The 18,184-nt window shown below is 45.8% G+C and overlaps 1 protein-coding gene across 1 annotated transcript in view; it reads left to right on the forward strand.

The window, feature by feature from the left end:
- Positions 1-409: 409 nt before the first annotated feature.
- FOXO1 (forkhead box O1) overlaps positions 410-18,184 on the forward strand; it is a 61,140-nt gene continuing 43,365 nt past the window's right edge. Inside the window, exon 1 of the mRNA XM_030945714.1 lies at positions 410-1,245. Within this exon, the coding sequence (XP_030801574.1) occupies positions 640-1,245 (606 nt within the window). The 5' untranslated portion in view covers positions 410-639. The remainder of the gene's footprint in view (positions 1,246-18,184) is intronic.

An 18,184-nucleotide genomic window follows, 5' to 3' on the forward strand; every position in this document is an offset into this window, starting at 1 on the left:
GGCGACACGCACCGGGCCCGTCGATGCGGGAGGCAGGACCCCGCCGGCAGCCACTGAGGCAGAGACACTCGCGGGGGAATTTTGCGTGGCCACCCCCCCGCGGCTCGCCGTGCGAGCACTTACTGCCTTCGGGCAGCCCCGGCCGCGGGGGGCACGCCGCCTGCCCGCTCGCCCCTTCTCTCCCAGCTGCGCCGCCGGGAAACAAAAACCACCCAGGAGCGGCACGGGGGGCAGCGGCACCCTCCTGCCGGAGCAGCCCCGCGGCGGGAGGCGGGCGGCGGCGCGGCGCTGCCATTGGCGCGGCGGGGCCGTCCCTCCCCGCCGGGAGGAGGAGGAGGAGGAGGAGGAGGGAGGCTGGAGGCGGGCCCGCGCGGGGCGGTCGCTCCAGTCGGTGCGCGCCGGGCGGCCGGGTCGCTGCTGTTGCAGTTGCCACGGAGGGCAGGGATCCGGGAGCCGGGCAGGGGCAGGGTTTAGGGCGGCGGGGCCGGGAGGTCAGGCCGGAGGTCTAGGGCGGCGGGGCCAGGAGAGTTGGCGGTCGCGCCGTCGGTGCCGCGCCGATCCGCGCCCGGAGCCTGCATGGGGCGGCGGCGCTGAGCCCAAGCCGCTCCGCTCCCGCCGCGCTCCCGCCCCGGCCCCGCCATGGCCGAAGCACCGCAGCTGGTGGACATCGACCCCGACTTCGAGCCGCTGCCGCGGCCCCGCTCCTGCACCTGGCCTCTGCCGCGGCCGGAGTTCAACCCCCCCAGCTCTGCCACTTCCAGCCCGGCGCCGTCGTGCGGCGGGCAGCCCGATGGGGCGGCCGGAGCCGCGGCCGGGGCTGGGGCCGCCGCCTCGGGAGCGCTGAGCGCCGACTTCATCAGCAACCTCAGCCTGCTAGAAGAGAGCGAGGACTTCGCGCCGCTGCCCCCCGCCGCCGCCCCCCCGGAGGCTGCCGCCTGCCGCTGCGGGGACTTCCCGGCGCCCGAGGCCGGCTGCCGCCTCCACCCGCCGGGACCGCCGCCGGTGCCGCCGGTGCCCCCGCCCGTGGCCGGTCTGTCACCGGGCCCCGTGCCCGGGCAGCCCCGCAAGAGCAGCTCGTCGCGGCGCAACGCGTGGGGCAACCTGTCCTACGCAGACCTCATCACCAAGGCCATCGAGAGCTCCCCCGAGAAGCGGCTCACCCTCTCCCAGATCTACGAGTGGATGGTCAAGAGCGTCCCCTACTTCAAGGATAAGGGCGACAGCAACAGCTCTGCCGGCTGGAAGGTAAGCGGCGGGTGGTGGGGGACGCCCCGTCGGAGGGGTGTCCCGGGAGGCTCCGCCGCCCCCGGGCGCAGCCGCGGCGCTGCAGGCGGCCGGGCACGTCGCCCTCCGCGGCTGCACGGTGCCCGCTGCGCAGCCTGCAGTGCTCCGGCTCCGCGCTTTCAGTTTGACCTCTCATTTCTACTTTTTTTCACCTTTCCAAAGGGAGAACTCCTACGGGAGAAAAGCGTTCCAGCCCTCCCGCTAGAACGCGGGCGCTGGGGCGCTGGAGGGACCGGGGCCGCCCCCCCGCTCTCCGCCTCTCCCAGCCCTGCCCCGCCGAAAGCAAAAGTTCACGCGGTGTCACGGCGCCGTCCCCGGGCAAAGCCGGCAGGAGCGGCGCCGCCTCCTGCTGCCCGGGGGCGGCCGGCGGGGCCTGGGGTGAGCCCCCGTGTGCTGGGGGTGCCGCGCGAGCTCCGGCGCTTCCCGGCCCCGGGACGCGGCCGGTCCGTGCCACCGTCCGCCCTGGCGCTGCAGGGCTTTGCCGTCGGGCGGTGGAGCGGGGACAGAGGCAAACAGGGATGGGGAAAGAGCGGAGGCAGAACAAGGGTTGCAGAAATACCGTGTGTTTAATGAGTAAGCCGCAGTATTTGACCTGATGGCTTTGTTAAACTTGAGTTGCGGGAGCGCCTTTCTTGTGTTCCGTGGTGGGACGGAGCTCCCTCCTTCCCTCTCTCCCGCAGCGCAGTCCCTGCCGTCTGAGCGGAGCGCTGGGAGCAGCCTTGGGATTCGTGCTCAGCCCCGCGCCGGCCGGAGCCGCAGCCGGTGCTGCCCGGGTCCCACGGTGGGATCTCCGAGGGACCCGCTCGCCAGGTCCCGGGGGACCCTCGGGCACGGGCTGCCCTCCAGACAGCTGCGGGACGAGGCGGGCGAAGCTGCGCTTGGGGCTGCGCGGCCCCGGTGGCGGCGCCAGACGCATAGTACCCTCCAGCTTTGCATCCCCGTGGGTGATAAAGGCTTAGCGCTGCTGCCAGTGAATCCTCCTTCTCCGGGGCCTCCGTCGAGAAAGTGTCACCCATCCGTGTCCCGTGCGCGGCTGAGGCAGCGCCGAGTTTTGTGACACTGTTGCGTTGAGAGCGTTGTCAGGACGAGCTTGTGCCGTGTGCGTACGGGCAGAGTCTCCTCCGCCCTGTGCGGGATTAAATGATGGCAGAAAATGTATGTGTGAGGTGCGAGCACCTAGCACGGCATCAGCGCACTCTGGTGTGTTCGGGACTTAGTTCCAGTTAGGGCCAATCAAACTCTCTGCTTCACTTTCTAGTATTTGTATTATCTACCTCTTTTTTAAAAAAAGTGTCAACTCAAATCCTGCATTTATGTATTTTTAATTGCGCTGCTAGGAATGTTTGTTACATCAGCTTTTTGTAAATTTCTATGTTTTTAGAGGTAAGCTTTTCGTAAATTTCTATTTTTTAGAAGTAAGTTTCCTGCTAAGGAAATGCAGATTAATCTGTAACTCAGTTTTAGCTGAAAGTTTTTGGGGCTTTTGAAAGTAGTTTGTTAGTTTCTAGTGATGTGTTTGAGTAAAAAATTTAAAGGATAATTGTCTGAAGACATCTGTCATGAAAAACTTTAATAGGAGTGAAGTGATTGATAGTTGACAGCTTTTAAATAAAGTAACTTGTCACTTGAAAGTGCTGCTTTTTTTCCAGTGGTATTTTAGTCTCCTTAAGTGCCTTTTCAAAACTGAGTAGAAGAGAACTAAAAGCCAAACAAACCAAAATAAAACCAAGTAGCTCCCAAGTTCAGGCGAGCAAGTAACAAACACTGATAGCCGCGTAACTTACTCGGTGCTTCCTATTTTATTGCTGCTCGTCCCGTGTTGCTCCAGCAGGGAAGAAGTCTCGCACACCTCCCTCTAACAGATTGAGCATATCCTATGCCCACATACCTCTGCTGTGACAGGGAGAGCTGCTCCTGGTATGATTTTTGGCTGCAGTACCGGTACTCTGGTAGAGTGCCGTACATAGCCTGTCACTGCTGGTGGGTAAATACACATGGACTCTCCTTCCATAATTAAATAGTCACCGTGTTATGCATGGGACACGTGTTACCCCCATCCCTTTGGCTGCATAACTGTCAGGCTCCTCTGAAAGTTGCATGCTTGCAGGTTTTACCACTAAAGCTAAGGAAGTGCAGAGTTTCTTAAATACACTTTCAAGTTGAGTTACCAGCAGCCACTGGGTGTCAACTCTGTCACTGGCCTGGCTGAGGCGTGCAGCTCGTTTGCCTTGTTTATCACCAATTCTCCGCGGCTCAGCGTGACTGTGGATTATTTTTATTTTTTTCCACTTTGGGAGCCGTTGGTTTGCCCGTGGTCTGGGGACCTGCTGTAGGCGTGGGGCTGGGAGCGGAGCCTGACTCAGCCGAGGGCCCTGCAGAGGAGGAGCATCGCTGCAGAGATGAGCACAGATTAGCCACTGACTTTTCTGCTGACAGAGGGAGCGCGGGTTCGCCTCAGAGCCTGGCACTGACTGAGGGCTGGGAGTACATTGTGCACTGCTGACGCAGGCTGGGAAATGGGGGGTATTTTTTTTCCCTCCTTAAGTAAAACTTCAAGATGCTTTGTCTTGTTGGGGTCTGCATGTTTGCGAGTGCACTAAGGCACCTTTCAAATTCTTCACAAAATGTATGAACACTCAAGAACGAGAAAAGAATGTGCACTTTCTGCATAGTGGCAAGGCGGTGTTTCTCAGGCAGAAGTTGAGGGCTGACTGTTCTAGTGCTTGTGAATATGTACTGCCCTGATTTAATACATGATATCGAACTTCTTTTTCATTTTTCACTGAAGAAAGTTCAGAGGTGTCAACGTTATCTGATAGCAGCTCAAAACAGCATCCAGGCTCTTCTGAATAAAAACATTAAAATAAAAATGCCTTTTAAAATAAAGGGGTATAAGCCAAAATATGTTATATTAACATAAAATTATCAGTAACATAAAATTATTTAAGTAGGTAAATTGTTCTCCATTATTACATACACAGTAGTTTATTGCTGATTTTCTTGTCACAAACTCTGCTTTATAGACAAATCCCCTGTTGAGCTCTAAGGGAGCAAAGTCTCCATGACCCCCATGGGGTGGCTGCCTTGAATGAAGCACTTGGGATGTGCTCTGCCAGACTTGCTGCATTGTTGGTTGTGAATGAGTGCTGATAGTGAGCTGTGTTGCTCAGAGAAAGCGAAGCAAGAACAAGATCTGCTACAGAGATAACAAACAAATTGTTGTGAAAGTTACATGGAAGAAGGAGACTCTTCTCCTAGTGTAGTAGTTAAGTAAAAGCAACATTTTGCTTTGCCTGTGATAGTGGGAGACACAAGGCTTAAAACAGAAGAGGCAAGAATTCTACTGCAGCTGTATATAATTATTTTTTGACACAAATATGATAGCTTTTTGGCTAATCATCATACATAAAATACAAAAAATCTCTGTGATGTGCATACTTCATGATGTCTTTGCTTTTTGGCAAGTGTTCAGATTTATTGTAAAGGAGCTGTTGCAGTTAAGCTTCCTTGAATGGTCTCATCCTTTCAGTCTGCTTTTGAAAATGGGTTCAAATAAAACCCTGTAGTGTTTTTGAACAGGAAACATGGAATTTTGGTTCACTCATCTGGAGGCGGATGTGTTGTTGATTTTTCTTGGTGGCAAGTGTTAAGGTCCCACAGGCACATAGGCCTTCTTGACTTCTAGTCCCAAGGGAGCTTGTTCACCTAAATTCATTTGCTGCCATTGTTGAAGGAATGAGGGTGGATATCTAGCTGCAGAGGGATGAATGGTTATAAGCCTGAAAGCCTGAGGACCAAACAGGCATGGGACAGGTGCTTTGGGTGGCCTTATCATAGGAGCTCTCTATGGTCAGCACTATTCTGTAGTGATTTGGTCCCCATGCAAAATGAATTCTGGGTTGTTCTGGTTCTGTTGTATTTGGTTTGAAAATCACAGGGAGTAAAAAATACTAGAAAGACTGAAAAATCAACAAGAATTTTCACTGAATTTTTTCAAAGCTTTTGAACCTAGATCAGCAAGACAGTTTAAATTGTGGACATTTAGATGGTTTATTTAAATTGAATACATAGAATCATAGAGTCATGGAATAGTTTGGATTGGAAGGGACCTTAAAGATCATTTTTGTGAGGTTTTTCTTATTTTTTTTTTGGTGGGAAAAAATCACAATTGAAGATTGCTTTTAACTCAGGCTGTATATTCTCTCAGTACTGTGGGCATTTACCTCTGTCCTTTAAGATGCTTCCCCGGGTGATCTGTGTCCCCCCCCAGCATGATGTATTATACATTAATTGAGCACACACAGGCGTATGCAGGTAGAGGTGCGTATGTTTGGCTTCCCGTTTGTGGATTCTGTCAGGGTCAGTGCTATACAGTCACACCTTTTACTATTCATGTGGCAAATAGCCTCAAGAGCTGCAGCTGGGTCTGCTCTGCCATGACACCTGGCCTCAGTCCACCCTGTTGTGAGAAAACTCTTTGGTGTCTTGCATACCTGCTCACTGCCACCAAAATGCGTCTTGTAGCAGCCTATGTTGTCTGTCAGTCACCAGCTTGCATTTTTCTTAGTTTCAGGTATGAAAGTTCAGCTTAATTTTTGCAGGTGCAAGGTGCTCTCCTTGCCTGTGTCTGAATAACCCATGGCTGAGCTGTGTCAGTGCTTTTGAGCTTCCCATCAGGGCCTTGAATAATGCTTTAATTTTCTCTTAATTTTCTTTGCCCGTTTTGTGTTTGCTGTGGTATCTGTTCAGTTACTTGTATGATTATAGGTAAGGCTAAACACCAAAATGAAATGTGTGAGTGGCTTTGTGTGGTGACATAATGAACTAAACTTTCCTTAAGTGCCTTTAAACTTCAGTACAAACACAAAGTAACAGCTCTCTGCCACTGTATTTTTTATGACATGCTCAGCTGCTTCCTTATTATCATTACTTTTGTATCACATGGTTTTACAAGTAGTTGGTGAAATTTTATGTTTGGAGCCTTTGCTGCTTGTGATGGAAAGGGGAAGCAGTGTGGTGCAAGGAGATAAAGATTTTTAGGTGTGTTATGTGAGGTTGTTTTCTTTTTCTCTTTTTCCTTATTTCTTTTTAAGCAAATAGGCAATACTTTTGGTGGTTGGGTTTTTCAGTAAGGCACCAGAAATTGTGTAGTCCTGAGATGTCTGCTCATATCTTTTTGGTTTCCAAAGCATGATGCTGCCTAAATACGCGCGTCTCTGTTTACTCAACTGGTGAATCATTTTGTAAAATAAGTGCTTGTCTTCTGGAATAAAAATGCAGATATATTTTGCAGCCACAGATTTGTGAAATATGTAGGGCTGTGGCTACAGAAATTCAACTCTCAGCCCCTTCTGTTTTGGGAAGAAGTTCATGTACGAAACAAGGATTTCTGATGGAAATGATTTTAAAACCTTGAGTAATGAATAATAAACTAAGACATAGTGAAGGTAACCTGAAATACAATTTATTGTTTTCCTCTTTCAGAAATATGTAAAAGATGGGTATATTTACTTCATTGTCAACTCTTGTGAGAAAGGAACTTCAAATTCGCTGGTGCTGGCTGCAGATAGTTATAGTTAAGCATATGGTAGTGCATACTAATATTTTAATGAATTTTGTAGCATTTTGTTTGTCAGTCTGGTTGCTGAAATGGGTTTAAATATTGGGGAAACACTGCTCTTGGTGATGATAGGTTGTGCTTCAGAAATTAAGTGCATTGGAAAGAGTCACATTTTGAAGAACAGTATTTCTGCTGCTCCATAGTGAGCTTCAGCATGAGTTGAATTGATCTGTGAAGATAAGTGCTATTCACATTTAAGTATTATTTCTAAATCTGCTTAGTAAACATTAATCATGTGTGTTTATCAAACAAAGGTGCATCATTCCTGCATTGTCATTTCTGATATGCAGATGTCTTAAGTGAGCAGTGCAGCATCATGAGGTTTCTTGGTAGGTCTCCATTCCTAACAGAGGAGGGATAAAAAGAATTAAGGTGTTTTTACAGAATTGGTTATTATCTTCTAAGATCTTCACTAAGCCTCATGCTTGTTCCAGATTTCAGTAGTGGACACTGGTCTTTACTAGTTTGCTTAAAATGATGCCTGAACAGGCATGTGTTAAGTTTTGAAGCACTTCTGTAATGAATGGTGAAGGCTTAGCAATGCTTTGGTTTGTGGTAGATGGGACCAGAAGTGGCTCTATCTTTATAAATGTAGTCACTCAAAACCTCCTGGGACTCTGACAGCTTCTGCATCAGACAGAGATTAGGAATTGCTGGAGGAGTGAGTGGAGGGCAGCACTCAGTTTGCTCAGACAACTTACTGAGCTGTTAAAGGCACCTTGCTTCACTGCACAGTATCAATGATGTTCTAGTTCTGTTTGAACATATGTCTTATTCTAGAGTTAATTAAATTTAAAGGTACACATCTTCTCTTGTTCTAGTCTTAGAAACCTAGTTTTTGGGAATTCTGAGAATCCATGCAGTTAGAAGTGCGTTCAGTTCTGTTGCTGCTTCAAGAGAGCATGCCAAGGATGGCTGTGATTGCATTTCTAAGCAGCCTGTGTTTCTCCAAGTGCTTTACTGGTGTGTGCAATGTAGGCTCGTGTTGATGTGAGAATGTGGGACTCCTTTTTAGCTTTGTCAGGGCTCTTGCTACGTAGGTCCATGGGGTGTAGCTTCTGGGGCCTGGCACATGTGTACTTGAGAGAACGTGCTGGGAACATGGTCTCTGAAATAGTATGTATTCAGATTTAAATTTGGACTGATTACCAGAAAAGTGCTTGCAAGCAGGGGTGCCCTTAACCATAATATTTGCTGACTAAATTATATCTTCTGGCTTTGCTCTGTAATATGTGAGAATTCTTATTTTATTAGCATCTTAATTTTTTTGGTATCTCTTTCTCAGAGACCACTTAGTGCCAGGCCTCCATGGTGCTTCTGTACGTATGGATGTAAAATGATGAAGTGGGCTGGGCTCTGCTTCTTGCATGTTGATGTCTCTCTTAGAAATTAGAAATGCCCCTCCTTTAATTTAGTTGCTACCAGAATGAAATTTCATCACATGCAGAAATCAGGAAATTAAAACCTTTTTTTAATGAAATGAGCGATGTGCATACATGTAGGAATGATGCATGCTAGCAGCCTTTGTGCTGTCCATGGAAACTGTGGTTCTGGAGAAAGTTGAAAGTGCATAAGGCTGCTTTAGTGCTGCAGTGCTTTGTGCCTCTCAGGATTTATTTATATGTGACCTCTTCAAATTTACACAGCGGAGAAGGTCTTCGCACTTTTTTGGAAGGGGAACTCTGGAGCACTGGAGTATGGCCATTACTTTTTCCCTTCCTGAATAAGGGGTATACACATAATTCAGAATGTGGACTCTAACTGTCAATTTACTGTTGCAAGTCTCACTTGCAATGGCAAGGTGGCAACTTCTTCAGTTTTCTTGTGCTTAACTCCAGAAACTGTGACGTGGGTGGGGTTTCACTTACCATCACTGACTTTTCAAACTGTGCAGTTAGATAAGACTGAAGCAACTTGCTATAAATGTGGTGACTTGTTAAACCGCATTTATTGTGCAAATGAGCTTACATCCTGCAAGATCAGCAGAAATGCTTGGTGTTTGCCTGGATGGAAATTAATTAAAATTTGGCTACTGAAATTAAAGGAATGGATTTGTTGCCCATTGTGTTATATGAATCTGCCTTTCAGTTCCCACAGTGGGAATTAGCACAGTTGCAAATGTTTTTTTGGCATATGTGAGTTCTAAGTCGGTGCTAAGTTCTGGCATCCGTAGCCTTCTTAGATTTTTACTGCCCTTTAATACGTGTTAAATATATGTGAAGTCGCTAATGGCAGTGAGGATACTAGCAATCCAAAAATACACTGTTGTGGTGGTGGTGGTGTAGGCTCATTTGCTTGTAGCTTGCATTTGCTTAAAACTGATATGAGTTAATCTGCTAATTTGATTGTAATTGTTGGAATTAAAAAAAAAGGTACTGGTGCCATACATATCTTGGATATATATCCAGATTTGAATTTTGATTGCCAAAAGCATACTTACAGACTGAGATCTTTAGTGTTTGCCAACTAAATTATATCTTATAGCAATGCTTTGCAATATATAGAAACTCCTAATTAGATATTCAAAAAATGAAGATGCTGTTATTCAGACATGCTTCATAGCAGGCCTCCGCAGTTCTACCCTGTCAGGATGTGAAAGGATTATGTGCTCTGTGCTCCTGCTCACTGTTAAACGAGTTGATTTCTCTTTCCAAAAATATGCTCCTCAAATCTGAACCTTCAGATTACATGTAATTATTTGCCAGCCTCCAGTCCCTTCTCCCAGAAAACCTGGCTCTCTGAAGGCATGCTGGTGGTGCTCTGGGGCAAGAGAGGTTATGTGTGCTGTTGTTGTCTACACGTGGGAAAGTGCAGTAAGCAGGTGTAATTCATACCTGTTTGGTTGGACCCTCTCTTTCCTCGCCCCTTGGCACTGTTCCCCTGCAGGACTGCCCTGCCCTGCCAAGCTCCAGCATCCCAGCACCGTGGGGTTGAGGGCTGCTCCCAGTGCCCCTGGCTGTGGGTACCAGCGTGGGGAGGTGTGAGCACAGGGCTGCATGGGAGAGCCTGGAGCCTGGCTTTGGCCCCGTGCTGGCAGGGCGCTGCTGTGCACATTTCAGGGAGTGTTCCAGCTGTGACCTGACGGCTGCCTGGCGCAGGAGCAGAGTCCACCAGTGCAGTCCTGCCAAAATGCTTCATCTGCCAGGCCCCTGAGTGGATACTGCCTACTGCTCAGGTGTGCAGAGAGGTCAGGGAAAGTAATCCTCTTTCCTCTTTGCAGTCCCCAGAGAAGTCTGTAGTGATTCACTGAGTAGATTTGTCACTACTTAGATCAGTTAAGGTACATCCCTTGGCCTCTCCAGAGGATACCATGCTGCTGCCTTTGCTCCTCTGTAAGATCTTTCAGTGTCCCTGGAGGTCAGTGCTTGTGCTAACTTGGAAGATTTAAACTGAAAGAGAGTACATTTAGATCAGATACTGGGAAGAAATTTTTTACTGTGAGGATGGTGAGGCACTGGCACAGTTTGCCAAGAGAAGTTGTGGGTGCCTCATCCCTGGAAGTGTTCAGGGACTTTGAGCAGCCTGGTCGAGTGGAAGGTGTCCCTGGTGGTGGGGTTGGAACCTGATTATTTTTAAGGTCCCTTCCGACCCAAACCATTTTATGAATCTATGAGACGTTGTTTCAAGGTAAATAATGTTTATTGATTAATTATTTTTACTACTAATTTTTTTTTAGATTGATTATTACTACTACTGATATTTTTAAATGATGTGGTGTTAAGGAAGGTTAAGTTACCAGAATCAGGTCAGGCTTAGATATTTGCAGTTGATGCTACTCTTGTCCTGCTTCACCCCTGCTTCTTTGAGATTAGCTGATGGATCTGCAGCTCAAACCAGAAGCTATTTGAAATTCAGGATGAGGATGCAGCCTCATGTGTGATCTGATCAAATTGTAGTGCATAAATGAAACATAAATAAAAATGCTCTACACACTTCTGTCTAGCTAGATATATTTAGATTTTGATTAATATCTAAAATCTATAGTGGAGAAAGAGAACAAAAAAAACCCCACAACTTTTTTTTTTTTTTTTTAATGTGAAATCCCAGTGTGTGGCTGCATGTTTAACGTAGAGCAGCTTTAATTTTTCATAGTTTTTATGGTATATTGGTCTTGCCATCATTGGGGTAGTATTAAGGCAGACCTGGAAGGTAGTTCAGTGTTTTAAATGCTTGGAAACCTCAGAGATGGATGGGGAGGGCTGAACCAGGAGCCTTCTCTTTTGGCTTAAATTGGAGGATTAATATTATTGCCTTTTTCGCCTTTTTCCTTGATCAATATGTGCAGCCTCCAAGTAAAACTATGGTGTCAGGTTTTTATGGCTGAGGGTTTACCTTTGTGGCAAGAGCTGAGCATCTCTCCTGACATTGTGTGAGTGTTTATTCTGGCTGGTGGGGTTTTAATGCTCATCTAATGTCTGACCCCCAGTACTGTTTGTGTTTTGTGTCCTCCTTATGCAGAAATGTAGTAAATCCACTGAATGCTGCCTTGAAGTACAAACAAGAATGGGAGTTTAAAGCAGTATTTTAAAGTGCAGCCTGTTGCAATTGATTTTGGGAAAAATCAAGAGATGCTATCTTAATGCAGACTTCTCCATGCTTGTTAGGAGCTTGAGTCACTCTTGAATAATCCAGTTTGTACAGTCTATGAAAACCTGATACTGCACTCTTGCCTATTGCTTCTTTACAGTTCTGTGGCAATGACATAGTCATAAGCATTTAAAGGAGAAACCATAATCTTCTCTGCTTGCAGCCCAAGCCAACGCTAAACGCTAGTCATCCCCTGATGCTATGAGGTCATTCTTTGCTTTGAGGTTTCTAACTAAAACTCTGTTCTAAATGTCTGCTCTAGTGAGCAGTAGAGGCATTAGGGATGGAGTCCTGCTGCCCTCCCCACTGCCTCTGACCTCTCTTCAGACCATTGTCCTGTGGCCAAAGAGACCACTCCTGCAAAATCAACATTTTCCCGTGACAGCAATCGCTCCTTCCCACTTCTGGAGCGCTGGAACAGAAGATGTAAATGAATTTGCAATGATTGCACAACCTGGTTATGCAACGAGGCTGACGTGGTAGCATATACATATGTAGAAAATGCCTTTTTGAAGGTACTACATTGAGCACAGTTTCACCACCTTCTCCCCAAAGATGAGGGCAACTGCATTACTGGCTTCACCTGGTTAACCTGCATATATAACACACACCAAATACTCAGCTTCTGTTGACTGACGATTATTGTTGATGGAGCAGAAAAATAAATCAGTTCTTGTGGACTGTTTATTTGGGAAGGAGTTTTTTAGCTTGGGGCCCAGAACCCAGGCAATTAGACTACTTGGGCCTGGGGCAGTGGGCTGCACTGTAGTGAGTTTTTTACTGTCAGCATAATCTGAACCACCTAAGAGTGTGTTTTGTTTCTTATTTTCAAATGAGTGATGGTGTTTCACTTGGAGGCATGCTGTGCTAGTCCAAGAGGTCACTCAGTGAGTGCTCAGCATTGCTTACATCTGGCAACCCAATTCCTTGCTTCTTATACTTCTTAATTTCTCTGGAAGAAGACGTGCAGCACTGCTGACTCCTGTCTTTTGCGTGAAGCAGGGGGACTCATGGCATGGTGCTTTTACTGCATTTTTGAGTCAAGCTGCTTGGTAAGTCTGCCCTAACACTGAATGTGATGCAGGCATTCATTTTGTCACTTCCCTGGCAAGTTACTCTGTGCCATGTGGGCTGATGGGTATAATTACTGATACCTTGGGGCAAGGACAGACTTCCTGAGGTCCCTTCTTCCGTGTTTTCCACTGAGCAGATTTGCATTCAGCTACTGGGCATGTGGAAGGTTGTTCTCCCAGCTAAGATGTACAGTCTCTGAGAAACTGAATCTCTCCCATCTCACCCAAAATGGCTGAGGCCATTGTTAACATGTCCTGTCGCTCTTGGCCTGACTGTGGCTGGTACATTTTTACTTAGGTGTGGGAAAAGAAACCTTTTTGTGTCCCAGTTGCTTCTCTTCTGCAATAATTCCTTGTAGGTAGAACAACTAAGTGATGTTATCTTCATGTGTAGTGCTTCTTGCTGATTGAAAGGAAAATTCTGCAGACTAAGCAAGTAGACTGACCTGACGACTCCTCATGACAACTGCTTACTTTTAGTTAACATTCAGAATATTTTTATCCTAGTTTACTCCTTGGAGGCTAATAGAGTGCTGCTAGAGTAATTTTCAGATGAATCATGCCATCTGCCATGCATGCTTTGCTGTTTCAGCAGTAGGGGAGGAGAGGGAATACATACATACAGTGGTTTGAAACAGTATGTTTGTATTCTCTGTAAAACTCATTTAAGTTTCAGAGGTTTTTTCTTGTTTTTTTTTTTTCTTTCTTTTAAATTATTTATTTGGATTTTTTTGTTTGTGGGTTTTGTTTTTTTTTTTCCCTACCAGGCATTCTATATTTCTTCCTTTGGCTATGAGTTTAACATGGGGCTCTAGCACTGATACTGATCTGTTGGGTGGTCTCCGCTAAGCTTTGCAGAAGCACTCTGGACATGATCTGAATTGCTAGTGAGTTAATGTGGACCATTGCAAAGTCCTTCTCTGAAAACACAGCTCAAATGTTGAGCATTTGGGCTGCCAAACTGGACCAGCTGGAATTTGCACCCCTCTAAAAATAAAAGATAATAATATAAAATCTGTAGAGCAGTAGAACTGGGGGGTTTAGCCTGAGAGTTTGGAAGGAAAGGTTGCTTGTGGAATGAGTTCTGTTTGGCTCGTGTTCAAGATTTCTTCTGTAGGAGCTGTCCTGAGCCAGGGGAGGAGTGTCCCCAGCATGCAGCTGTCCTACCTGTGAGAATGTGCAAACTGGTGCTTGAAACTAAAAGTTCATAACCACATTGGATGTGTCACTGTGTTCTGTGTTGTGTTTTGTCCAGAAGCAATTATTTGGAAGACTAGCCAATCTGTAGTAAGGTTCATGGGTTTGGGTTTGGGTTTGGAGAGGGCTGGGATCATAATCTTGAGGAGTTTGTATGTCAACTCTATTCCATCTTTTAGAACCAGGCTGAGATATTAGATAATGCTTTAACTATTATCAGGCAGAGTAAATTCTTCTGTTCTAATATGTTAAAAATCTTCCCTTGCTGGCAGTCCCAAAGATCTTATTTTCTCATAAAATGATTTGGCTGATGAACCATTTGCAAAGTACGAATAGATTGCGTGCTTTGTTGATGTCTTTAAGCTTTTTCCAACAGTTTCAACTCATGTGCTTGATATTAGTGCCCTGACAACTGTATTTAAAGAAACTGAGAGCAGAATATTGAAATGTGGAGCAATTAAACTGTTTTCTTCCCTTTTCAAACATTTCACCCCCGCTCCTCAAGGGAATGATACGTCTGGTAAACTCCACTTAATTATGTGAGGTCAGTTGAAGGCTTGAGCAATAGCATGCTCTCTTTGTCAGGCAAGAAAGACAATTATAAAATGCCAGGAATCAAAAGCAAGGACTGCCTGCCAATGGAGAGGAGTTGTTGCACCAGATACCGAGCTGACATGCAAGCGTATCTCTGCTACCCTTAGATGAGGATTAGTTTATGCCCTGAAGCAAACAGATTATTAACTCTTGTAATTTTATTTTAGCATGTTTAACAACAGATACTGTTGCTTATAAAACCTATTTAATCCTTTTTTAATCACTGCAAGTAATTTTTCCAGCAGTTATCCTGCAGGCATGGGTTCCAATGGTTAGTTATTTATTGAGCAAAACATAGCGAATATCTGTTTGCCCATGTATACTTAAGTCATTCTTGAATGCCTTGGATTCAAGTTTAAAATAAAAAAGGAAAAGAAAAAGAAAAAAAGTTGGGCCTCTACTTCTGTTGCCTTTTCTTCCATCTTTAATCCCCAACTCTTCAAATACCTGCAGCATCCCCTTTCTTTTGCTCTTTGTATGCTCTCTGCCACATCCTTAATTCCCCTTCAGTTTTCCCTGGCCACTGTGTTGCTGATGTGAAACACCAGCAGATAATCCCAGCAGATTTTTATTAGCTTGAGCTTTGCTCTGCACCTCAAGGCATTTATTGATAAATAGCAGCCTTGTATTATGGGATGTATAAACAGGAGCATGTGACTGCCCTCTGTGTTGGATTTGAGAACATAGGGAATAGCAGTGATGGTGGTGGCATGATGATGCTCTTAAAGGAGGCAGTGCCTTTTCTTAGAGCCATGGGAAAAAAGCTGGCAAATTTCAGGTGTGCAGGAAGTTCTTCCTGTGTGAAATAAAAGCTGTCAACATAAAAAAATATATGTTGAGAATAAATATTTCAATTTTCAAAGATGATGAGAGCAGGAACATCATTGGCAAGTGTAGAGCAGGGGCACCAGGGGAGGTGGAAGCCTGAATGGCTCTCCTAAGTGAGAAGGATGAAGGCTGTTGGAGTTTAGAGAGGTTGGTAGAAGCAGAGGAAAAGAAAAACCTGCATAGTTACTGGTATAATTGCTTATCTTTTACCCATGTTTCCTGTCTGCTCCTGGGACAAGTGCTGGTATTTCCTGTACTTTCCATTGCCAGCTAGCTGCCATGCTATGCCCTGCAGGTGCTGCAGCCTGTCCTTCAGTAACCAGGCTGGAATGAAAGTGCGCCAAACCTCTTAATTATCAAGTTACCATCCAGAGTGAGACAGAGGTAAGAAACAACTGACCCCAAAAATCTTACCAGGTTAGGTGTCTTTAGCTAGGCATGATGTGTGAAAGTTCCAGCACCTGATGGATGCATGGCATGCAACTTGCCCAGAAAGAGGTGTGGAGAACTTCAAGCCTTTTCAGGTTTGTTGCTCAGTACTGGGGTCTTTCAGCATCTTGCAAAGTCCTCTCTGTGCCAGCCACTGGGATGCAATGTAGCAGTGCTGCCTTGCGAGTGAGGGTAATTTCATGTTCCGTCTAGTGTGTGTCTGAAATGAGGGTGTGTGTCATAGGAACACAGAATTGTTCAGGCTGGAAAAGACCTTTGTGTATCTGTGTAGAAGCCACTTCCCAGCACAGCGTGAAAGGTTATGAGTGAGAAGGAGACAGTGGTAACATTTATGTGTTTCTGACTGTAGGAGCTTTGTCTTTTGGCTCTGATTAAGCCAGTGTTTAGCCTGTGAAAGTATTTTTTCCTCTAACGTTGGGAGATCTGCTATTGCAAGCAATTTTGCCATTGGGGCCGGATGGCATAAAGTGAATACCTGACTGACTTGAAATAATTTGATTAGTCTGTCTTTTGCTGGGGGAATCCCTTGCTCAGGCTCATCCCAGGGATAAATGAATCATGCAGAGCAGAAGCTGAAATTGCCAATAAAGGCTTTAAGTTTGTTGCTGGTAAGTGACTGTTAAATGAGCTTTGCTGTAGGATATGTGCCTTTTCCTAGAAATGTCTTGAACATGGACTGAATTATACTGAAATATTGAACCTTGGAAATTGAAGGAAAAAATCTAGAGGCTGGAATGCTTTTATAGTCAGAAACTTCTGACCAGGTTTATTGCTAATGCTGATGATTTGCTTGAGTACCACTTACACTAAATTTTGTTACATGAGGAATAGAAACAGAGTAGCAAAGAATATCTCTACTTAATACTCTCTCTCCTCATTAACACCTGTTTTCCTCTGCCATGTAAATCCTGTGTTAATGTTCACACAGGCAACACCAGTAAGAAAAATAGATCTTGCTTACTGTTTAAGGTTTTACTTCATCTCGTACTAAACCTAAGGGTCAGGTGTGTAACTGCTGATGCAAACCAGTTGTGAGAGAGTGCAGTAAGGTTCTGAAGTTCCCCTGCAGCAGCAAAGCTTCCCTGGGTGATTAGCTGGTGTGGACAGCACAGTCCTCTTCTGAACGCTGTGTGAGGTTTCCTGCAGGTTCCTTCCTACCTCAGAGGAACCTTTATTCAAGCCTGGTGGTTCCTATCCGTTTGTAGACTTTTGTGATTCAAAGAACCTGTTGGTGTTGCAGGGAAAGCCCTTGGGTAGCTGTAGAAGGGAAAGAAGATAGATGTGAAGAGGGTTACATAGTGTGCTTTTAGCTTAGAAGGCTGGTCTGTATGGGATTGGTGGTTGGTGGAGGGGAATAGGTTCCTGTTCTAAATGTTCACAAGGAAGAACTTCATCACGCACAGTAATTCCTGAGAAAGGAGACAGCCCTTGTGATCTTCCATAGAGGTCTTTTTAGACTCAAATTATTAGTTTAGGGGAGAGGCCAAGGGACAGCTTCAAGTGTTGACAAAATAACCTCATAAAATTCAGGCCTGTAGTTCCAAGTGCATGGAACTAAGATGATAATCTTGGACCATGTTGTTTCCACCTCATGTGAAGACTTTGCATTTTGACTCCACAGGGGACTGGCCCAATTTGCCATGTTTTCCATACACTGAGAGTTCAGGAACCTCTGAGGTTTTTTCTGAACAGGCTATAGTTTGGCCAGCTGATTTGGAAACCAAGATCTGAGTATCTTCTTGCCCATACCACAGTGGCCACTAAGGGACTGGAAAAAAGGTTTTGTAAGAAGGAGTAAAACAAGCAAGTATTTTCAAGTCTGTAGAGAAATCACAGATTTCACTAGTGGTAGTAACTACCTGCTCCTCCAAGGAGGTAGAAGGGTGACAGCCATACATGGATTTAACCCACACCTAACTCCCTGCCCTCCAGTGCTGGGAAGTCTTAACTCTGGTCTCCTAAATTCTGAGCACAACCACACAATTTACATACAGAAGAGGTATCTCTTTTCAGATAAACAGCATGACTTCCATGCATATGCAGTCCAAGAGGATTGTCACCCTTTTCCCTTTTGAAAAAGACCAGGGGTACTCAGCAGTGTGATGTGTCTGGGTTGCATATGATGAGATATGTTCTTTGAGCCAGCGATGGCCACGACATCCATCAGTCTTGGACTTGCCCCCTCCCAGGACAGATGTAGGGCATGTCTGAACTACAAGTTGTTCTGTGCTTTCTAGAAAGTCTGCAAAGGCTGCATGGTCTTCATATAGGAGCAAAAGCTGTAACATGCTGGTAAGCTCAGCAGGTTGCGGAGAAATTTTCTTGTCTTTGGAAACAGTTCAGTTTTGAAAATCAAAGCAAACAAATTGTTTTGGTTGTGGTGTTTGTAAGAAAAGGCAAGAGAGGAAATGAGAAAGTCTTTGAAATGTGAGTTAAATCGCGAGTACAATGAGTTGTTGTGTTTTTATGGTTTTTTTCTCTGTAAAATCCTGCTTTCTGTCATTGAGGCTTAGTTAGGAAAGTTTTACTTTCTAAAGAGAAGACAATATGT

The sequence above is a fragment of the Camarhynchus parvulus genome, chromosome 1 (assembly GCF_901933205.1).
Source record: "Camarhynchus parvulus chromosome 1, STF_HiC, whole genome shotgun sequence".
NCBI classification, from domain to species: domain Eukaryota; kingdom Metazoa; phylum Chordata; class Aves; order Passeriformes; family Thraupidae; genus Camarhynchus; species Camarhynchus parvulus.